Genomic DNA, 23,798 nt, shown 5'->3' on the forward strand with positions numbered 1-23,798 from the left:
TAAGTGACTGAAAATGAATTGCAAACTTGTTAGCTGTGCTCTTTAAATCTGTGCAGTTTTTTTTGTATATGAGTTATACCTCAATGAAGCTGTCTTTTAAAAGGTGAGTTGCATTTGGGAAAATGAAATTCCCTTTAATTCTAACAACAGTTCTGATTGTCATTAAGAAGAACAATGTTTTTATGATGTGTTTTTTATGATGTGATCTGCCAGCAAGGCAGAGCAGTAATGGACCTGTGACAGGGACTCGAGACACAGCCAGTGCTTACACATCGGTTAGTGACCATTTCCTCACTCTGAACTTAAGGTGCTGCTGTCTCTATCAGAGAGCGTGAGCATTGAGTCAGTCCTGAAGTCGAGATGATGGGATGATTATGAGTGCTTTTAGCTTCATGGTCCATCCAGCTCACACCTTGAGATCCTGTACTTCTCTACAAAAGTGCTCATGTAAATGCCACATTACTCAGAAATATTTTGAGAGGTGAAAGATAGCATGCATCCTAAGAACATTACACTCCTGAGCAGTAACCTCTTTTGGCATTTTGGGCAATACTCTGCAAGTGAAATCTCATTGTGGTTACATTCACTCTTTGTTAGGGGTTTTTGGATGCCTGTGAAAAAGGACCTCTTTCTGGTCACAAGCTTTCTGGGCTACGGTTTGTTCTGCAAGATGGAGCACACCACATGGTTGATTCTAATGAAATCTCCTTCATCCGAGCTGGAGAAGGTGCTCTTAAACAAGGTATGTAGTGTGCTAATGAACTGTATATCTGTCTTCCTTGGGAGAGCATCATAGTCTCAGAAGCAGTACTGTTTGCCTTCCCCTCCATCAGAACTTGGGGGGAGTATGGGAGCTAAGGATGAATACTTACAGAGTATTTGAGAGTGAGAGGAGATGGCTGTGTTCTCTTGCAAAAATCAAGAAAGAGTTCTAAATTATCTGCCCTGTTCTAAATTATCTGGGTATTTATTTTTAATGTGTTGTAAGTTCATATATAATATAAAGTTCTAGTTTCAATAGAGAAGACAAATGCTCAGAACTTTAAGAAGTATTTTAAAGATAAATTAGTCGTGGTATTTTAACTGATTTATTTAAATGTCAAGGAGCTCATACATTTGTAAGTAATTTTTTCAAATATCACATTATAAACTGTTAGGCATTATTATGAGAATGGAAAAGTGATTTGAAAGACTTCAGTAAACTTTATCCATAATATAGACTTCCTGCTAAACGGCTAAGTCTGTCAACCTTACATTTGCTGACACACCATACATTTATTAAAACTGTGAACTAGAACTTCGAGATGTTATGGGCAGGCATATCTGATTTTTTTCTTTTAAATCAGGGGAAACAAATGGCAGCAGAGCAATTTGACATGAGAATTATCCAGCAAAAGAGCCTCACAGCTACCCTAAAGTCAGAAAATTTATTTTCTTTCCCTCCTTATCCATATCTAGTGTTTGTCAGTTCCTTAGTAATATATAAAAGTGTCTTCACATAAGGCAGTTGATTCACATAACAGCTCAGAAATATTTTCACCAAAGGGTTAAATAGACAGGGAGAATTAACTTCTTGGTCATTATTTTGTAAGCATTCTGCAAATCAGAATTCTGTTGATTCTGTGTGAAATGTGAGGTTTTTGAACTTATTTTAGTCGTAGTTTGCATCTCTGGTTACTGTTAGGCAGTGGCTGGGAGGGCTGCTGTTTTCTACACTAGCTTGTTAACTCCTTATTTTATTAAGCTTAGTAATTAAAATCTAGTTTTCTGTTGTAAAAAGAAAGAATGACCTGCATTTTCTTCATACCAACTGTGTATTAAATAGGTTCTGTAGTCATGATGCAGGAGTTTGATCAGTCTGAGGAAAGAGGAAATGATGGGGATGTTATTGAACATAGCTCAGATTAGAATACCCATCTTTTGACCTTGAAATGTTCTTTACTTTAATACATCTTAAGTTAAAAATATTATTAAATAGCTTATCACTTTTTAGAAATGCAATTGAATTAAACAGCACCAATTGTTTTATGCTGGTTCTTGACTAGAAGTTTGTAACTTTCATGGAAGTAGAGGTTAGATAAAGCTAAGATTATCTGGTTGTCAATTGACATGATTTCATTCTTTCTTACTTTTCCTATATTTAAATATAAATAAATATAGATGTATTTGGCCCTAATATACACATATACCAGTGAGATATTTGTAGCTGCGCAGTGGATGTGCAGAGGGAAGTCTGGGTTACAGCTAAGATAACAGGTTGTACAGACAAGCCAGGTATTAGCATGAAATAACTAATTTGGGTTCTTCATCTCACTATTTCTTCATGATTAATTCCAAAAATATTTGGGACTACATTTTATTCATAAATAAATATAAATATTTGCCAAAAATAGAATGTAATTTTAAAAAGAAAAGTATTTAAAAAGAGAAGGCATACTATTTGGAATAAAAATGAAGATTAATTTTCAAAGTCCTAAAAAAGAGGAAATTTTAAAATGTTAAAAGTGGATGCCTTTGGGCTGGAGAGATGGCTCAGTGGTTAAGAGCACTGACTGCTCTTCCAGAGATCCTGAGTTCAATTCCCAGCAACCACATGGTGGCTCACAACCATCTGTAATGGGATCCAATGCCCTCTTCTGGTGTGTCTGAAGACAGTGACAGTGTACTCACGTACATGAAATAAATAATTAATTTAAAAAAAAAAATGGATGCCTTTAATCCCATGAGAGATAGGCAGATGTATGAGTTCGTGGCCAGCCTGGTGGTCTACAAAGCAAGTGGGAGTGCCAGGGCTACACAGAGATATTCTGTCTCAAAAAAGCAAAACAAAACAAAGTAATAATAATTAATATAATTACATAAAATCAAGTATAAGAAATTCTTGCCAAACAGTAAAGAACTGGGGGGTGTGTGTATCACTGCGTGCCATCTGAGGGTTTCTGGATAAGACTGTTGCTTGCTAACTGAGCTTGCTATTAGAGTGGCTTATACTTAAATTGTTGTGTCTATTATTATATAAAGTAAAATATACTAAAATATGTGACATAGTATCAAAATTAGGAGATAGTTTAGATTTTTATGTATGATAATTTAAACCAAAATTTGAACTTGCCTCAAAGATCAATCAGTGATGTAACTTAAAACTGAAATGTGAAATGTGCTTGGTCTGGTGTGACTCTGGCTGTGAGTGTTGCTATCACCTCCAGAGAGAACACCATGCTTATTTTCCCAAGCACTGGGCTTACAACCATTCTAGACAGAGTCAGAACCATGTCTTTGCCTCTCTAACCCAGCAGTCTATTCTCAAAATCTTGCCATTCCATGCCAGATTTGGGGCTTTCTTTTCTCCTTACTGTGTACAAATAGGCCCATCACTTGAACTTCCCCAGACTGCCTAGGACTATTACTTGGAAATGTACCGTGCATACTTTTAGGCACCGTGAGTGCAGTCCTTCCTGCTATGTTGCCTTTGATCTAGAGTTGTACCATGCCACTTATTTCCCAACATACTTGCTTCAGTTGTTGCTCATAAAATTTATTGATTCCTTGTGTGTGCTGTGTATGTTGAGTACATGAGTGTCTTGAGAGTTTCAGCACTGTGAAGAGACTTAATGCCCATGGCAACTCTTACAAAGACAACGTTTACTTGAGGCCGGCTTACAGTTTCAGAGGCTTAGTCCATTATCATCATGGCAGGAAGCATGGCAGTGTGCAGACATGATGCTAGAGGATCCGAGATTTCTGTACCTTTATTTGTAGGCAGTAAGGAGACGGGATTCCACACCGGGTGGAGCTGGAGCATGGGAGACCTCAAAGCCTGTCCCAACAGTGACACACTTCCCTTAACAAGATCATACTTACTCCAACAAGGCCACACCTCCTAATAGTGCCATTCCCTATGAGCCAAGCATTCAAACATGGGAGCCATACCTGTTCAAACCACCACAGCGAGTGAGCTTATCTTCACAGTGTGACCTTAGAGCTGAGAGAATTGAGATTCGGAGCAATTAGTTTCATAACTCAGGCTGACGTACTAGTTTGGTAGAGCTTAAGGTTAAACCTAGACTAGTTTTAGCCCTTAGACGACCTCCTCATTCAGCCACTTAGCACCTGACCCTCTGATACTTCTGTTTTTACTAGTGGATTGAAATAGAGACTCACCAGTGTTTCTGTTACATAGATTTACTGTGAATTAGTTATTAGAATCTAGAAGTAATTTTAAGAGTGCTGTATTCAAATACTGAGACATTGCATAAATGGCATAGACACTTGAACATCTCTGGAGTTTGGTACCCAGTTGAGGTCCTGGTGACAATCCCCTCCTGGTACTGAGGGTTGGGATTACATTGTTACTCCAACAGTGACTGCACTCAAGTCTGTAGTGTCTTTAGGAGTGCTTATATGAATATACAGGAATGTCTGCTAATTAATTTCTTATGAACAAACTGATGCCTCTGGGAAAACTATGGTTATTTCAGAACAAAATAGCTTCTGAGTTGTCTTTCTTATGTTTTGTTTAAAACCTTTTATTTGGGGACAGTGCAGCCAGTTTGAGGCTAAATATTCTGTTCTAGCCCTGCTACTAAATTTTTGTAAATATTTGAAGTGTAAATATTTGAAGTTTTATTTTACTTTTTCTGTAAATATTAGTATTTGTAACTAAAAAGTGTGGTAGTTGTGTATTAGATGAAACCAAAAAACACACGAGTTTTATGTTAAAGTGGATGTTAACATCTAATCTATGATATTGTTTTAGTTATTGGTGAAGAAACTTAAAACCTGGATAGACTGTTTTCACAAAAATCAAACAACTTGTTAGAGATGGAAACTGAAAGCCCAAGTCTCAGTCAGGCAGTGGAATTGGTCAGCCTAGAAAAAGAAAGACTTCATAGAAGTGACTTGATTCTTCTAAGCACCTTGCCTGCCCTGTGATGAGTTATTGAGTGGTGTGTTTGTGTGTGTGCGCGTGCGCATGCGTGAGGGCTGAGGACCAGTAAGAAAGAATGGGTTTATGTTGGTTTCACAAGTGATGATTCCAGAGAGAGTAATTAACATAGCCTTATAGTTTACATAGTGTTGGACTTGATGATTGATGTTTTCTGTGCTCTGTAGTTTAATGAGATTTAAGGAACTTTTCAAAAGCATGCTAATGGAAATACATCAGAGTGAAATGTTATTTCTTTGGGATTTTTACATAGATAACTGTTACCATTACCATAAAAAGAAAAATGAGTCCAGGGGAACTTTCAGTTTATTGTTTTGTACCTTTGGGAAAGTGCCACCTGTCTTATGTACAGCTGGAGCGAATTTCACTTTAATAACTAATATACTTACCTTTTTTTTTTCTTTTTAAATCTAGCCTTGGCAAATGCCACATTATGTATTATTGAACCTATTATGTCTGTGGAAGTTATAGCCCCAAATGAATTTCAGGGAGCAGTGTTTGCAGGAATTAACCGGCGCCATGGAGTGATTATAGGTCAAGACGGAATTGAGGACTATTTCACACTGTATGCAGATGTAAGTACATCGTTGATAGTCACTTGGGATTCCTTCACACTGTAGCTCAGGCTAGCCTGGAACTCACAGTAGCCTGGTGCCTCAGCTTCATCAGGTTATCCCTCTTTGGTCACAGATATGTCTTACTTTAATTAGACACAGAAGGTAATCAATTAGGTTTGGTTTTAGAAATTATGGAGCAAACTGAAACATTTGCTTTTGAGTTTGTAGCTTCTACTTTGTAGCAATTTGTGTAATTTTCTGTGAGTGCAACTTTTAAGTGCAAAAACTAAACATAGGATTATTTATATCTTGGCTATATATATTTTGGTGAATTTGTTGTTTCATAGGTATATAGTTATTTTTTTTCCCATTTTAACCTTATTTGTATAGCTGCTTTATTGTGTTATAAGGCTAGTATTTAATTCCCTGATCTGTACCTGTCTTAACTTAAATCTCACAGAGGAGAAAGTATCAGTCACTTTATAGATAGCCTCTAGAAAGATGCTGTCATTGTATCATGTAAGTACACAAAGGAGGGCTTGATGCAGCTCAGTGTAACCATGCACTGCACTTGGCCTTCAGGAGCCTCTGGGTTCTGGGCCCAGTGTCATACACACACACACACACACACACACAGAGAGAGAGAGAGAGAGAGAGAGAGAGAGAGAGAAAGAAGAACAACTCATTAAGATTTTCCCAGAAAAAACACATGTGAATGTGTGAACTGGAGGTAGTGTGGGGATAAGAAGGGAAGACCATAGACCATCAGTGGTATACAGTCTGAATAGAAAGATTTGGTATAATTATACCTGTCAAAATAATTTTGAAATAGAAATTCCAGTCTGGGGTAAGACAGAAGTTGCTCTGGCTTTTGCCTTTTTTAAACTTAAAATTGTCAATAGAAAGCTAATTGTAAGGCATTAAATTGATATATCCCTGTATTTTCCTCAAACATTTTTAACAAGTGGTGCTAAAATATTTTTATGTTTGTTTTTAGGTTCCCCTAAATAATATGTTTGGTTATTCCACTGAGCTTAGGTCTTGCACAGAGGTAAGCAAGTCAAACTTCACTTCAGTGCTCTTCAGAAGAGTACTGTGCACGTTAATACATCCTGACTTGCACAAGCAAATCAATATCTCTCTCTCTCTCTCTCTCTCTCTCTCTCTCTCTCTCTCTCTCTCTCTCTCTCTCTCTCTCTCTCTCTCTCTCTCTCTCTCTCTCTCTCGTAGGGGAAAGGAGAGTACACAATGGAGTACTGCAGATACCAGCCGTGTTTGCCAGCCACACAAGAAGAGCTCATCAATAAGTATTTGGAAGCTACAGGTCAACTTCCCGTCAAAAAGGGAAAAGCCAAGAACTGACTCTCCTCGCTGTGAATGTACTGACTGTTTGACTACCAGACTTACAGATGATGGAACCTGGTGGAGTGAGTTCAGATGGCAGAAACAAATTTAGGAGCCCCTGCTGTCTCATGTTCAGGAGCTTCTATATGTACGCAAAGATAACTATGTACTTAAACTGTATTGACTATTTTTATTGTTTAGTAAGAGACCTTAAATAAAATTATATTATTACTGAAGTATACTTAATATTATTTAAGGGAAGAAGAGAATAATTTTCAGCTTAAAATATATATAAATTTACTTCACATTTTTTTTTGACATAAGGGTTATGTGTATAGCCCAGGTTGGCCTCTCACCAAGTGGTAGGATTGTGGGCATGCAGTACCATGCACATGTATGTACATCTGTGGTTTTGTGTGTGAATGGACATGCCAGAGGTTGTCTTCCGTAGTTGTCCTGGAATTTAGTTGTTTTAGGTAATGTCTCTCACTAAGCCTGAGGCGTCTGTGTTGTTGAGCAGAAAGCCCCAGGGATCCTCCTGCCTCTGCTTCCTAGCGCTAGGATTACAGACGTCTGTGGTGACTACCTGTTTTCACATGGCTCCTGGGGGATTGAACTCACGTCCTCATGCTTGCCTGCCCAGTGTTTTACTGACTGAGACAACTCTCCAGCTCCCTATTTTTTTTTTTATCATATAATGTAGCATTCAGAAAAGTTGGAAAAACAGTACAGAATAACCATGTAGCTTCTGCCATTTCTATTCAAGAGTCAATAGTTTTCAATGGTTTGCTTTTCAAATAAGTTGTCCATTGTCTCTGTGGCATACATTGATATTTTAAAAGTGGCTCTCTTGAGGTTATGATAGTAAATGTTCATGCTGACATTTTGTGGGGTATCGAATGAGGCCTTCTGTTTAAAAGAGAATCGTTATGCTCTTTCTAGAGCACTGTCAGGGTCTTTATTGGGCTGTGAAATACTAAAGATGGCAGGCAAGTGGCTTCAGTTTGTGGCTTCTCCAAATCTATAACCACCTCTGTGTTAGGGTACAGAGTTGTTGCAGTCTTGTATCAGACAAGAACAAGGCATTTCATGTGCCCTCTTTAGTTGTATTCATAGATTCTGATAAAAATAGAATTTGTAGAGTTGCTGCTTCATCATTGTGATATATGGTAGGTCCATTTGAGTTCTTAGGGTTTAGTCTATATTGTATTCATTAAGATTAAGAAGGAACGAATGTTAAGCTTTTGTTTCCAGAGTAAGTTGGCTTTTCTCAGGCTGTTCTGTATCCTTTTAAGAATTTTTTCACCCCCGAATCTCTAATCCCACATACATAGCCTAGTCTGTTATACTTACTGCATAAAACTAGATAATAGAGATAAACTAAATTGTTTTTATTTCCTGTGGGGTATTTGACAGATTCTTATATGGCAAAGACTAGCCTTGAACTTCTGATCTTCTGGCCACCTCCTGACACCTCTGGTGTGCTGTGTCATAGGTTTGCACCACCTTTTACAGAGTTTTTGATTTATAATTTTAGGGTAAAATTTGATGGCCTGCTTTTAAGTTAGATGCATTATCTAATTTAATTCTTATAACCCTGTAAATGCTGTGTCATTGTAACAAGAGCAACTATACAGAGATAGTAGGTTCTTTGAAGGCCATGCAGTCATTAAGTTTTCAATTGCTTTTCAAATAAGTTGTCCATTGTCTCTGTGGCATACATTGATATTTTAAAAGTGGCTCTCTTGAGGTTATGATAGTAAACGTTCATCCTGACATTTCGTGGGGTATCGAATGAGGCCTTCTGTTTAAAAGAGAATCGTTATGCTCTTTCTAGAGCACTGTCAGGGTCTTTATTGGGCTATGAAATACTAAAGATGGCAGGCAAGAGGCTTCAGTTTGTGGCTTCTCCAAATCTATAACCACCTCTGTGTCAGGGTACAGAGTTGTTGCAGTCTTGTATCAGACAAGAACAAGGCAATTAATCCAGTTATTCAGTAGCTTCATGTCCTTGTGAATGTGTCCATGCCAGAGCGTCAAGCCTGAGGAGTGTCCATACCAGAGCATCAAGCCTGAGGAGTGTCCATACCAGAGCATCAAGCCTGAGGAGTGTCCATACCAGAGCATCAAGCCTGAGGAGTGTCTATACCAGAGCATCAAGCCTGAGGAGTGTCTATACCAGAGCATCAAGCCTGAGGAGTGTCTATACCAGAGCATCAAGCCTGAGGAGTGGTTGGCTTTAGGTACTAGGAGTATATTCTCAGTAAGAAAATAGTCTCATAGAATTTAATGCAGTCTCTGGGTATGGAGAATAATCTGAAAAGTGGGTAAAATTGTGTATGTTTTTAATTTGCTGAATATCCTGAAGGTAGAGACAGGTAGATCTCTGTGAGTTCAAGGCCAAGGCCAACCTGGTCTACATGGTGAGTTCCAGGCCAGCCAGGGCTATACAGAGAGACCTTAGAGAGGGGGGAGGGAGGGAGGTGGCAGGAGAGAGAAGTTAAGTTATACTAAGAATCCTGGTATTTAATCCATTAGTGACATTTCATAGGCAATGACATGGGCTCACATGGGAGTGTGAATGGAACAGGATCCCATAGGAACAGGTACGGTAACAGAGCCCACGTCTGTTGCTAGCTCATTACTGATGGGCTCATGGTAAAGACCGAACAAGTCGATAGCATGGAAAAGATTAATGTGATATTAATAAATGAGAATTCTTCAGCTACTATTATGACGGATAGTTTTAACTAATTTAAAGAAAGTGTTAGCTTGTGCTAAGGAGAGGCCACACTAGAGGCCTTACTAGCGACTGTGTCGCCGCACTCTCCTGACTCACTTAAAAATTCTCTGGAGCTTTTAGTGAGGACCCAGTTCCATCTCTGGATATCCAGGCTCCCTGGAACATTTCCAGTTGATTCCAGCATGCATTTGATGTTAAAGACTTCTGCAGCGTCACCTGCACATAGGCCCAAGACACGGAATTTTTTTTTTTCAATTCTAATGTATGATATCAATATCATTTTGTATGATACCACTTTTGGGCTATTGCCCCTTCAGCTGATAACTGACATTAAAGAAATACATTTGAGTTTTCTCTTATTCTATTTCTTCCTGCTTAATTGTGTAGCTTGTGAGTCAACATTTAATCAGTTTTGAAAATTAGACATATTTGCATTTTAGTATTTTAACATATGGAATCTTTTATTTGGTGCAGCCACCAGAAAGGAGTGAATTGTGACATGATGGAATTATCCCATTGCAGAAGGTAGCTCTTTGCATTGCTGAAAAGATACATTGTTGAATCAGAATTTTAAATGTTCAGCTAATTTTGCAGTGTTTTACTGTAGTAAGCAATTTATGGTTGAGTCTTGTTTAAAGTTAGGGAAGGTCACAGAACTGTCCAGAAATTTCTAAACTGAGAAAATCAGTGTAATAAACCATGATGTCTTAAAGGACTAACATTCAAGTCCAAGTATAGACATTTAAACTGACCTTCAGATGAACTGTTTTAGTGTTCTGTTTCTGTGAACAGCCATGGCAACTCCTATATGAGAAGGCATTTATTTAATTGGGACTGGCTTATAGTTTCAGATGTTGGATCCATTATCATGGTGGGAGCATGGCAACACACAGGCAGACAAAGTACTAGAGAAAAGTGAGAGTTATTCATCTGGATCTGCAGACAGCAGGAAGAGACACTGGGCCTGGCTCAGGCCTTTGAAACCTCAAAGCCCATCCCCAGTGACATACTTCTTCCTGTAAGGCCACACCTCCTAATCCTTTCAAATAGTGCCACTCCCTGGTGGCATTCAAATCTGTGAGCCTGTAGGGGCCATTCTCATTCAAACCACCTTGTGTACTATCTAAAAAAATTGTCATTCAAGTAGGAAAAATTGAAACTGAGTAGAATAAGATGGAGTTGTGAATAAAATTCTGGTACTACTTTTGATATATCTTGAAATTCTGAAAGTTCCCGAGACGTTCAATGAGTGTGATGCTAAATGCAACTGTGGCTAGCTCAGTGACTCAGAATTTACACTCCTAATGCAAAGAGGGCTTGGGGAGTTCAGTTTTTACTTTATGCCAATGCAAATGAAGTACTTGCTCTGTTGTTAGCCAGTGAAATCAATGTTAATGAAATCAAGCTCACAACCTCAGCGTTCTGTTAGGAACAATGTGCTGGCAATGGTGCAGAGAGAGTTTTAGCTGCTTTGACTTTGTGGGCTTTGCATACAGTTCCTCTTCATACTGTATTCCAAAATTGATCTACTTAAAGGTTATGTTGTTTGCTTACTTGGCTAAGTTTTGGTTACTTGTAAGCCTAATGGAGAATGTCTTCTGAAGGTCAGAAATACCTTACTGGGATAATGTATCTTTTCAGCAATGCAAAGGGCTACCTTCTGCAATGGGAAAATTCCAGCATGTTACAATTTGGTCCTTTCTGACGGCTGCCGAATTTAAGATTCCATATGTTAAAACACTAAAGCTGAAATACCTTATAGGAAGCTGTTAACAGAACAGTTAGAGTTCATAGGACAGCAGCGTGTTATAATGTACATAGTGCTCATAGGATCTATGTTGAAAGGTCGTTTAGGGAACTTTGGTTAGAAAATCTATCTGTTGGCTTGATTTTGGCTCAATGCAGTCATTACATACTGCTTCTTGGGTATGTTTAAAAAGTACTTTGTCTTCACTATTATCCAGATGGGAGAGCTTCCGTGTGCCTTCAAGGATTATGCAGAGGATTTAGAACTTGTTGAAAGGAGTGGATATTGGGGAAGTAAATAGACAAAAAACAAAAACAAAAAAACAACACACAATTAGATCTGCTTCTGGTTATTTTGCTAAGCACCCTTGTCTAAAATCTTTATCTGTACAGTAAACTTAACCATTAGCCAATAGTGCATACTAAGTATTATGATCCATTTTTAGTAGTTGCCTTGACAGCAATAAGAAAACGGAGTTCGTTCTGGAAAACCATGTGGACCATTTGGGTCTCACCTAGGAATGAATATACTATATGAGACCCTGGGAATTTGGGGCAGTAACAGCGGGAGACAGCTCTGCCAGCCGCATGAGCATTACCGTAAGCAGCAGTCTATGACTATTTGCTAAACTGGGCTGTTTAGGTCAGGTGTATTAACTGCAGTTCAAGCCTCTGGTATTTTCAACTCTAGGTGGGCAGACTGGGACATGACCTCATCCATCGTAAGGCTGCTTCTGTGTGCTTTTTTTATTTTGAGGCTGATTCCTCCCTATCAGTCAGTGGCCCAGGAACCTGGCTCAAGGGTTTAAGACAGTGACATAAGTGTTCTATTAAATTTTGATTATTGTGAGAGGCAAGCGATGGCTACCTTCCCTGGTTGGTTCCTCCCTCCCCGAGGTGATACGTCACTGAATTTGATTGTTACATATTGTATTGGCTTTCATAGATCATTTACACCAACACTGCGTCCCGGTTGTCCTGATGAATAAAAATAAGTGTCTGGTACCTTATGAGCTATATCAATGTTTAAGTGTGTGTTTGCAGCTTTTATCATGTGAGACAGTGTGGTATTTATTAGATTTGAATCAGCATTGGGATTTGATTTAAATTACAGGTTAGCCCAAATTTCTATGCATACTAAATTTTACAAACACATTTTATTATTTAGAAATATAAATATTTATTTGAAAGTGGGTATCATGCTAAAAGGGAGTATTTGCCAGAGATTAGCAGTATTTCCCTACCATTTACTTTCGCTGAAAAAAAAGTTGACATAATAAGTAAGAACAATTTAGTAACATAAAATAACCACACTATGTCCAGAGTAATGAAAAATACAAACTCAGTGACAAAACCTTTTCCCAAAGCAGTCGTCGATTCACCTGCCGTTTGGTAGATATGCTGAGACTGTCAGGCCCAAGCAGGTAGGTGCTCACGGATTTCAGCACCAAGGCAGGTCAGGTGAAAAACAAGGCAGGCCTCTGAGCATCTGCTTCTAACGGCAAGCTTGCCTGGGTTGCTGGGATGCCTGGACCTTTGCCTTTATGCAGGAGTGATGACGCAGGCTAGTGGAGTCGTTTTGTTTAAATTATAATAGAAGTAGATCGTTTCTTCTTTTTAGAAATTACTGAACTCGTTTGGTGCCATAGCTGATCCTTCCACAATTCCAGACCCTTCTTCTGGGCTCTGTAGCTCTTGACAATGGTAATTTACTTTAAGGGGTTTACCAGGGTACCAGACCAAGTGAATACGGCAGGGAATGATTTCCTAGGAAGTAAAGGTCTAAATATTATTAACTTGAAAAACTTAAACTAAAAACAATTCGATACACAACTTTGCATCTTACCTGTGTGGAGAATTCATGAAGTAGAACAGTGAAGTCAAAATCAATGCTGTCATCATCCGTTTTCTAGGGAAAAGAAAACAAGAGTTAGTATATCTAACACCCTGAGGTATTGTAAGCTCATGATTTTTGAGGCTGTGTCATGTGACTCCTGTGGGTGGTGCCCCAACGCTTCGGCTGTAACACCATGGTAGTGCTCCTGACCACGTTCTAGAAGTCACAGGTCCTGTTTCGGTTTTGTCATAGAGGTCTGGTTGAAAGTCCTTAAAGCTTTTTCTCTCTGGTATTTATGGGTTTGACTGAAGTCTGTGAGGATTAGGAAAATCTGGCAATCTAGGTGCTGGTGCTAGGTACCTCTGATGTGTTTGCTCTACTCTGAGAGTCTGAAAAAAAGCACGCTTTCTACCGTGCCTGCCACAGGTCAGATGCTGCGCCCAGCGGTCAATACACGTTCTCATGTGATTCTTCTGTTTTACAGCCTCCATGTCCTTCATATGTGTTGCATGAAGCCCTCCCATAATGTTCGTAAAACCAATACGTTAGGTATGTTTTGGCTGGCTGGCATTTGCCCTCATGCTTTTTTGTTTTCTATAAACTTTTAGTAGTTAATTTCCTAGTTCGTTTTTGCATTATTTTTATAGATCAAGGGTACTTTTCTCTTTACTAGTAAAAATAGGGTTCTTTTAAAATACCTCCAGCCTTTAGAATATAGCTTCAAGTCTTCTGCTGGGTTTTTAATGAACTTACTAAAGGATATGACACTACTAGAGGGGTGACGACAGCAAAGGACTCGATGCTGGGCTTTGCCTTTGCTGTTCTCCTTTTTTTTTTTCTTTTTAATTTTTTTATTGGATATTTTATTTACATTTCAGACATAATCCCCTTACCCCATTCCCTCCCCACCCAAGAACTCCCTATCGAATCCCCCCCCTCATGCTTCTATGAGGATGTGCCCCTGCTTACCCCCACCCCCACTCCCACCTCTCCACCCTCGAATTCCTCCCCACTGGGCATCCAGCCTTCATGGGACCAAGGATCTCCTTTCCCTTTTTACCTATGCCCAACAAGGCCATCCTCTCCTACATATACAGCTGGAGCCATGGATCCCTCCCTAAGTGCTCCCAGGCTGGTGATTTAGACCCTGGGAGCTCTGGTTGGTTGGTATTGTTGCTCTCCTCATGGGGCCTCAAACCCTTTCAGCTTCTTCAGTCTTCTCTCTACCTCCTCCATTGGGAACCCCATGATCAGATCAATGGTTAGCTGTGAGCATCCACTTCTGAATATGTCAGACTATGGCAGACCTCTAAGGAGACATCCATATCAGGCTCCTGTCAGCATGCACTTCCTGACTTCCACATCAGCATCTACCTTTGGTGATTGCACGTGGGATGGATACCCGGTGGAATGGTTCTCATTGGTGGAGATTTTCAGAAGCCTTCTGCACTAGGTGAGGAGAGAGTTGAAGAGGAAGATGCAAGAGGGACGGATGCATCAGAGGCTGCTCTTGTACGGTGACTTTTCTTGCATTATTGAGTAGGTTTCTCTCTGGCCTGGCAGTAGAGTATACACAGGGGTGTTCAAACAACTAAGGCACAAGGCGCACAATCAGAACTCACCAGGGAAAACTGTCTTTCATTAGAGAATAAGTTACCAGCCCTTCTTTTACAGTTACCCTTCTGCGCCTGTGGATTTTGCAACCAAGAATAGAAAATACAAATTCTGAGCATGTGCAGGCATGTTTTTTGTTGCTGTTTTCTAAATAGAACAGAATAACAATTGATAGAGCCTTTACACTGTCCATGGGCCATCTAGAGATAAAGCACCTCAGAGAATATGTGAGGCTTATAAACAAATACTGTGGCGGGCTTGAACCAGGCCCACAGATGCAAGGGGCTGACTATCTGTATCACTTGGATGTGTGTACTTGGCCTTGCTTGGAGCTCATTTGATGACTGTCTTTTCTTCAGAAGGAAAAGCTGATCTTTTCCAAGTTGTCCATCAGTGGGCCCCTGTCACAGGCGGCTGCTGCCTGTACTGTTTCTCAAGGCCAGGCTTTCCCAGGTTATTCTTAAACCTTTAAAACTGATTTTATTTATAGATATTTTTTAAGGCAGTGCTTTCTAATTCTGCTTTTGAAAAGAACATTTTTTTAAACATGTATCTTTGCGATACAGTCTTATACAGCCCACACTGGCCTGGCACGCTATAGCTGAGGCAAGCCTTGAACTCCTAACCTTCCTGCTTCTACCTCCTAAATAATGAGACTAAAGGCAAGAACTACCATGCCTGGCTTTAAAAGCAACATTTTTGAATGAAATTATGGTAGTCTTCAACTTTTAGGTAAAATCAGACTGGGCTTTATATAAATAATAGAGCTCCAACTTTACTTAATAATTCATTTTACTTAAACCACAGACCAGTGCCTAGACTATGCAATTCAGGGAGCCTGCCTCACATGGTGAAGCTGTAGATTCATTCCTCAGCAATGACAGAAAGAAAGGCATTACCCATGTTAAGTGTGTAAGTTAATGCTAGTCTGCTATGACTACGATGGTCCTAACTAAAGCTACTGAAGCAAGGCTTGCACTACTGCCTGTGTGCATCCTTCCTTCAGTAGGACGGGCCCTTGAAACCAAGCCCAAAGCACCGCTTGTTACAGAACTGCAGAGGTAAACAGTTTACCTCCCAGTCTGCCCTGCCAAGAAGTTATCATTTTTAATATTACTCAGAAATAACCTCTTTGGCTTCTATTCAAATTACCGCATTGCCAAGTGCTTATATTCCATATTGATTTATTATTATTGTTATTATTATTTTAATATTATTATATTTCTATAACTTAGCACTTTAATCTTCCTGGAAACCATGAGGGAACCTTTTTGATCTCATTTTTGTGGACCCCCTTCCATGTCCCTTCTATCTCCTAAAGGGAGAGACTAAGCCCTAATAAAATCAGTGTGGTTTTAGTAGAGTAAGTAGGCTTATACTATGAATATATGTGATTGAAAAGAGACTTCGAAGCAGAATAGATATGGCTGGTGAGGTTATTTCTGTTGTGTATCTTAGGCTAGTGGAGGGAGATCATAAGCTGGAATAAAGTCTGGAACTGACGAATAGTGAGCAGCAACCTGGTAGAATCTTAGGGTTAGGGTTAGATACTTAAATGTGAAGTGGAATCTTCAGGGTTCTTTGGAAAGTTGGTTGGATGGTGTTTTGCTGGGGCAAAGATGTGAAGGAACGTTTTGTTAAAGTGGACACAGGTGAAAGACAAAAGCAGACTCGTTAAAGGAAGCAGACATAGGTGAAAGGGTGTTCTGCTAAGACAAGCACATAAAAGGGCTTGTGAGGAGGACTCTTCGCTGATGGCACACATGTATGGGTCTGCCTTACATTATGTAGTTGAGCTGCATTTGTCAGTACTTTACAGAGAGAAATGCACTAAAAAACTTCTGGTAGTGTGCATCTTTGCTGATCTTCACTGCGAAAGGCACAGCCAAGAACTTCTCCTGGCATCCCTCTGGGTCCCTCCTGCTGGCTCGGGCCAAGGCTGAGGCCTGGCTGTCTCTGCTAGGTAGTGATAGCACTGCTGATTGGTGTTTACTATCCGGACTCTACTGACCTGGACTGCTACTGTATCTGTAAAATGTTTCCAAGTGGATTGAGCTACTGGTGCCGACCTGTGAACTGAACTGCTGATTCCCAGACACACAGTTGATACAAAGAACCTTTCTAAACAGGTCCACTTCCCCCACCCCACCCCACCCCCTGTATCCTTTCTCACTGCCTCTGATGGGTGGTGGGCTACAAGGGAGGTTAAAGTGTTTAAGAACCATCATTAAAAATAGGTTTTGAAAAGATTAAAGTTACAAGATTAGTTACAAGATTTGATACTGGTGGGTTGGAATCAGAATAACATGTAGTTTTCCTTTTACCAAGTCATAACAAAGGCTGGGGGTACAGTGAAGGCCCTTACCCTCATTTTCCTTAGCTGATATACTCCCCTGTCCTTGGCACAGTCCCTGGTATTGGAAATGCCATTTGTTCTTCAGGTCTAAGGAAATAATAGTGGTTGTGTGAAGGTTCTTGTTCATATAGGACTGTAAGTTTAGAAGTGTGTATTTCCTTATACCATTGCACTAGCAGCTAAGTCTAACTCTGAGAATTCAGGTAATAATTCTCACCCAAGTTTGGGGGGAAGTGATAGCCACCCCGCCTCATATGCACTTCCTGTCCCTGAGCTGTCTTAGCTGTTTTAGTTCTGTTGTCCTAATGGGGAGAGAATGAGGAAGACTTAACAGAAGTCCCTGCCTTGTTACACAGCAATAGTCAGTTAGAGGGTAACTGCTGTTTAAAAGCACTCTCTGAAAAGATCAGTAAAGAAGAAAAAAATCTTAAGTTCTGTTTGATGCCTGTTTTACAATGGTTTTTGGAAAGCAGACAAAATTATTATTAGCATTAAAAATGCCAAATGCTTGGCAAGTTCCTCAGAAAATCCTGAGGATCCATCCATGGGTAAATCTGAAAATGTTTCCTGTTAGTAAGTACTTCTTACAACTGGTTTGGCTTTTGCTCTGGAAAAAACCCTCTCTCCCTATATTCACATTTACCTGAGAAAATTCCCAACTCTGGTTAAAGGCAACTGTTTGCCTACTTCCCCCTGGCTAAGAACAAGTCCTTGTGTAGATCCCCACATTAACTGGTGGGGTCCACCTCACGTTCCCAACATTCCTTCCATCCTCACCCTTGGCTCAGGACTCTTCTGAGAGTACATAATGGATACCAGAGAACTAAGACTGGCTCCCACCTGTGTTAGTGTCATCTGTGACTAGTGTCTGCCTGCTGGTGTCTGCTTTCCCTCCAGGTGGACTCTGTGCTTCCATATCTTAAGGTAGGAAGAGTACCAGACTCAGTCTTATGTAACTCTATGCACACCACCACTTGTGATCTCTCCCCGTCAGTGGTTTTAAACACCATCTACGTGGGGACAATTACAGATGTCCATCCATCTCTTAAACACAAACCTCTATGGTTAGATAACCATATAGATTGTCTTCTTGCCACAAATCAAGACAGCTTCCTCTAAAACTGTTCTTGATGTCTTTCCCAATCAATGAATAGAAACTCTCCATCCAGGTTCAAGCCTAAGACTCATCCTTCATCTCTTACCATTTTCTGATGTTCTTACACAACCTATAACCACGATTGTCAGTCCACCTGAATCTAGATACTCCACGACCTCCATTGCTGTCCCCTAGTCCAGGCCACCACTAAGCTTCCCTGCTTCCTCCCTTGTTTCATGGTAGTCTGTTCTCAGAATGGAGCCAGAAAGATCCTAGGGAAATCACATCTGCTAATAGGATAAAGGCAAGCCTGGACCAGTGACACGGCCAGACTTACAAGGACAGACACCCTCCATTTCCTGCCATTTCATCTCATTTCCTGCAGATTCCCTGCTCACTCTGTAGAGCCACACAAGCCTTGCCGCTCCTTCAACCCATCAGCTGCCCTGCTGCCGAGGTTTCCTGTCTCAAATTCCCTTCTCTTGCTCTTTGTGCCTTTTGGCTTCTGCTCCAGTGGCAGCTCTGGTTCCATTAGCCTTAATTTGACTATGTAAGTTGCCTTTCAAGACCCTGTATTTCCTTATTTCCTTCTCTCTCTCTCTCTTTTTTTTTTTTTTTTGCCATAGCACTCCCCATCACCGTTTGATACATATTCATTGGTTTATTAGCTTTTTAATTTAGCTTTTTTTCTAGAATGGTCTTATTAAAGTCAACATATGTGTTTTGTTCACTGCTGCCTCCTCAATTCCTAAAACAGTACCTGGGCCGTTGCAGTCACTCAGATATTTGCTGAATGAATGAAATATAATTACAGCTCTCGCCATGATGGTCACCATTTCCACTGGTTCAGCCACAGAGCACTGGGCGCGCTGCAGCTTGGCTGGCCCAGCTAATGTCAGGTTCTTACCAGCTGCTTCACACTGCTGAGCTGGACCAAGTAGTAGTGCAGAAACTGGGTCGTCTTCTCCCACATCACGTATGAGCTGCCAAGGAAAGCCAAGTCCCACAGGGGTCTCAGGGAGGGGTCAATGTGTCCATGACTGTCTGAGAGAAGACAGAAGCACACTTGTACTAAGACGTTTTTAAGACAAAATCTGAGGGGCTCGAGTAATGACGTCAGGGATGTGGTATTGGATCACCTCACTGCAGTATCCTGATCGGGACATGTGTTTATGATGTTCTCCAGTTTGCTATGCCAGTAGTATAAACTTACCCAACGTATAAACTTACCCATTGTAGCACTATGCACATATAAACCAATGCTACAGCTGCTTTAAACATTAATCTAGACACATACTAGTTGAGACAACATTACCTTGGTGAAGAAGTCCACGGCCATCTTCCTGTTATATGCTGGCCCCTCCTGAAAGTCGGTGCCATCATGTCCTTCAACTAAAGCTAACCAGTGAATTGGCAGCTTTCCAGCTGCTTTTTGAACACATGAAAAAAATTAGATGGATTTTTCCTGTACCATTTGTTTCTGAACCTTTTTTTTTTTTATTCAGCAAACACTTAAAACCCACTCAATATCAGACTTCAAGAGGTAAGGATGCAATGACTAATTACTTTTAGAAAGTCAAACTTTGGTGATTAATTGCTAGGATGATGTCACAGATCACCTTTGTGGACAGGTTGGTGGAGACAGCTTCTGTTATGGCCCACCAGCAGCGCAGAACCACAATAGGGCAAGCGTATTGGAAACATGCTTTAGGTAAAGTTAATGTTAGCATACATCCTATAGGTTGGTAAGACAGAGTTGTCTTGTCTGTGTGATACACCAATCAGAGATTATTCCTTGATGACATTGGTGCCCTTGGGTGACATAGAGGCCCAGCTGATGTAAAGGACAAACAGGCAGGGGCGAAGTTTCTTCGGGGTGGAGAGTTTGGGGAAAGGCTCCAAAGGGATGAGTTTTTTTTAAGGGATTTGAATCCAGGTCTTGTAAGTGGGGGTGCAGTGAGGGATGGGTGAGTTAAAGAGGATATTCGGGCTGGTCTTGAAGGGGCATAAATAAATGTATGGCATCATACTATGAATGGCCTCGTGTGCAGAACCAGTGGACATGGACTCTGTCCATATTAAGTCTGTTCAGGACGGACAGGAGGAGCCTGAAATCTATGACCTGAGAGGTCCTGTTGGAGTAGTCCCACAGAAAAAGTGGCTGACTGAGTTTGAAGACAGCAGAATGGGTCCCAGATGTTTTCTGGAGGCCCCCTTCATAGGAAGTGGCAAATTATTAAATGTTAAGAGATGGGGGCAGCAATGACCAAAATTTCTAGTAAACCCAACAACAATAATGCAATTAAAAAGGCCCTTGTGGGGGAAGGGAGTGTAGATGCTTGGTACTGGGTGTATGAAGTTTGAGGTTAAGCAAAACTACAGGAGTGGATGATGGAGTAGTTTCAGTTACATAGAGTACAGAAGATGGCTCAGGAATGGTTGATGCTGAGCAATGTGAAGACAGTCTCCTTTTGAAGAGTGAACAGAGAGGAAGGAAAGGGACAGTGACTCTGTGAAGCACAAGGTCACCAGAGCACCGTCTCAGGCAGGATTTCAGAGATGAGAAGAGTACTGGTGGTCAAAACCATGGGAGAAGCTAGAGAAACCAGAATCCAGGATATAAGGAAAAAGATCCTGGGCTGGAGAGATGGCTTAGCAGTTAAGAGACTGCCTGTTCTTCCAAAGGACCTAGATTCCATTCCCAGCACCCAAATGCTAGCTTTACAGCCTTGTGTAACTCTACTAAGGGATCTGGTACCATCTGGCCTCCATGGATGTTGTACATGTGTAGTGTATAGACATGCATGCATGCAGGCAAAACACTCACTCCCATAACAATAAAAAAATGTAAAGATTCTTGGATGAGAAAGCTTGAGAAGAGAAGAGTTGGTGGGGTGTGAAGTTGTGGAAGGAGTGGGTTGGGTGTGGGGGTTGGGAAAGAGCTTGCTGTACGAGCCAGAAAGTTTAATCCTCTGACTGCACACAACGGTGGAAGAAGAGAGCTGACTCCACAAAGCTAGCCTCTGCCCCCGACTCCCTCACCACCTGCAGAACTCAAAATAAGTAAAAATTAGAATATGATGAAGCAAAAGTTTCATGCTCAATAGAGCAGATAGGAAATTTGTCTCGCAGCAAATGTAAGAGGCAGGCATGCTCTGCTGTAGAAAGGCGAAAGCTCGCACATGGCTGTTACAAAGAAAGCATGAAGACATTAGAAGGAATGGGGGCCTGGCACTTAAGTGCTTTTGGAAGGAAACCTGCTGAGAGTAAAGCTGAAAGCCTTGGTTTCCTCTTCTGCCGTCATCCACTGTTACATGATTGCTTTAAGTGCTTGGTCTCATCATGCTCTTCCGTTAACATCCAAGGGTGGCACACTCAGAATTGTGCACTGCCATACTGTCAACTCCTCAAAGGTGACTCTAACCAGTTCATCCTGCCAGGACATGTTAGTTAACAGGCAGCTGTGAGCTTGAGGCTGTTACTGTAGAGACACTTCAGACTTCTGCTGTCTGGCAGAATTACTAGTATTGTAAGAATGCATTTGTAGTTTCTCCTTGATGTTGAACCATTAGGGTTCCAGGATGTGTTCTGCAGGACTGCAAAGCCAGTACAGTGACAGGAACACCTCTGCTGTGGTTCACTCTCTCAGGGCTCTGGCAACCTTTGCCCTGTCTTTTCCAGTAACTGAAACTTTCTTCATGCCGCCCACCAACACTTAACTCTATCTTACTGTGACTTTAGATCTGTGCTAGCCAAATGTGTTACCCTGGGAGACAAAAAGATCCCTACTAAATGTTGTCAGCAGTGAGGACACGTGACAGGGCGAGTGCTCAAGGCAAGATGGGGCAGGATGAACTGTGTAGCTCCTCAGGTCTTTTCTTCTGCTCATAGAGTGTGTTCATCTGTGAGAAGCTTGTGAATGGACCAGAGAAAGTGAAGCCATCTTAATAAAAGCAGAAGGGAAAACAGTGTGGCGTCAGCATTACATCATCCTGCTTATCAATTGCAGTACGAAGTTCAATGCCCTGGATTAGCGCTGACTGGAAACTGCTAAGACTTGAACTGCTTACCCCAGGCCTGGCTCCATAGCTGGATTCTATCTAAAACCAACCCTTTGGGTTTTTTGTTTCTAGAAATGATTATAAATTCAATTGATTACAAACATCCACTGTTACTTGGTTTCAGCTACTGAGTATATTAAAAAAAATAGGTAGATTAAAGGCGTAAAAATACTGAACAAAAGTATGTTTTTCAACAAATAATAGAAATTAGAAGCTCAAAATAGGAATATAATGTGTGATTTGTTAAAGCATAACGTTATAACAAAAGTTCATGTCTTTTAAACAAAATAATTGTATTTTGTACCTCCTACTGATAGTTTGTACCTTCTAAGAATCTAGGGCAACTATCTCAATAAGGTTTATCCTGCAATCATGAAGTGACACAGGACTATGCTCTTGAAGGAAATATGAGAAACCATAAGGTCATTAATATACAGCTCACCTTAGAGATCCATGAACTTTCAGCACAATGTCCCTGGCCTGTTCAGCCTTCACACAGACTTTGCTGTATCTGTCTAGTAAATCAACCTTTGATCCTGAGTAGAAAATTTTGTATGTACAAACACTCAGCACCACTGCTGAATGTACAGTCAGAGCAGAACTCGCATTTTGTTGATGAGAAGGAACCTCCTCGGTGACGGAATTACTTACGTATTTTTGTGTGTGGGCACATGTGTATCTGTGCTTGTATCTGTGTGTGTCCTGCTCCATGCATGGGGGCCAGAAGAGGGTGTTGGTGGAATATGCGGCTTCCTCCATGAGTGACCAAATCCAAACTCTGTTCCCCGTGCATGTGCACAAAGATGTTCTTTGCCACTGAGCTAAATATAGCCCCAAGATTTTGTTTTGACATTTTATAGTAGCCAAATCTAGGTAGACTGTAGAATGGCCCCTATGTTATACAGGACTTAGTAAGTGAACAAGGTCTAAATGAATGGTTCTATTGAAAAGTATTGTGCATGCTGATAGGAGCCTGATATAGCTGTCTCCTTAGAGGTCTGCCAGAGCCTGACAAATACAGAGGCATATGCTCACAGCTAACCATTGGACTGATCATGGAGTTCCCAATGGAGGAGTTAAAGAGAAGACTGAAGTAGCTGAAAGGGTTTGCAGCCCCATGGGGAGAGCAACAGTACCAACCAACCAGAGCTCCAGGGTCTAAACCACCAGCCTGGGAGCACATAGGAAGGGACCCATGGCTCCAGCTGTATATGTAGGGGAGGATGGCCTTGTTGGGCATCAGTGGGAGAGGAGGTCCTTGGTAACATGAAGGCTGGATGCCCCAGTGTTGGGGAATTCAAGGGTGGGGAGGTAGGAGTGAGTGGGTGGGGGCACATCCTCATAGAAGCAGGAGGAGGGGGGATGGGATAGGGGGTTCCTGGGTGGGGGGCAAGGAATGCAGAAAGGGGATAACATCTGAAATGTAAATGAAATATCCAATAGAAAGAAAGAAAGAAAGAAAGAAAGAAAGAAAGAAAGAAAGAAAGAAAGAAAGAAAG

At 40.9% G+C, this 23,798-nt stretch overlaps 2 protein-coding genes across 2 annotated transcripts in view; one reads left to right on the plus strand and one right to left on the minus strand.

Moving 5' to 3' along the window:
* Gfm1 (G elongation factor mitochondrial 1) overlaps positions 1 to 7,082 on the plus strand; it is a 46,514-nt gene extending 39,432 nt beyond the window's left edge. Inside the window, exons 15-18 of the mRNA XM_028763498.1 lie at positions 598 to 742; positions 5,360 to 5,520; positions 6,500 to 6,553; positions 6,733 to 7,082. Of these exons, the coding sequence (XP_028619331.1) occupies positions 598 to 742; positions 5,360 to 5,520; positions 6,500 to 6,553; positions 6,733 to 6,864 (492 nt within the window). The 3' untranslated portion in view covers positions 6,865 to 7,082. The remainder of the gene's footprint in view (positions 1 to 597; positions 743 to 5,359; positions 5,521 to 6,499; positions 6,554 to 6,732) is intronic.
* A 5,391-nt stretch (positions 7,083 to 12,473) lies between these two features.
* The window catches only part of Rarres1 (retinoic acid receptor responder 1), a 40,174-nt gene continuing 28,849 nt past the window's right edge, over positions 12,474 to 23,798 (minus strand). The window contains exons 4-6 of the mRNA XM_028763622.1: positions 19,146 to 19,282; positions 13,182 to 13,244; positions 12,474 to 13,102 (exon numbers count right to left, since the gene is read on the minus strand). Coding sequence (XP_028619455.1) covers positions 12,953 to 13,102; positions 13,182 to 13,244; positions 19,146 to 19,282 — 350 coding nt within the window. The 3' untranslated portion in view covers positions 12,474 to 12,952. The remainder of the gene's footprint in view (positions 13,103 to 13,181; positions 13,245 to 19,145; positions 19,283 to 23,798) is intronic.

This window comes from Grammomys surdaster, unplaced genomic scaffold (assembly GCF_004785775.1).
Source record: "Grammomys surdaster isolate TR1022 unplaced genomic scaffold, NIH_TR_1.0 139, whole genome shotgun sequence".
Lineage (NCBI taxonomy): Eukaryota > Metazoa > Chordata > Mammalia > Rodentia > Muridae > Grammomys > Grammomys surdaster.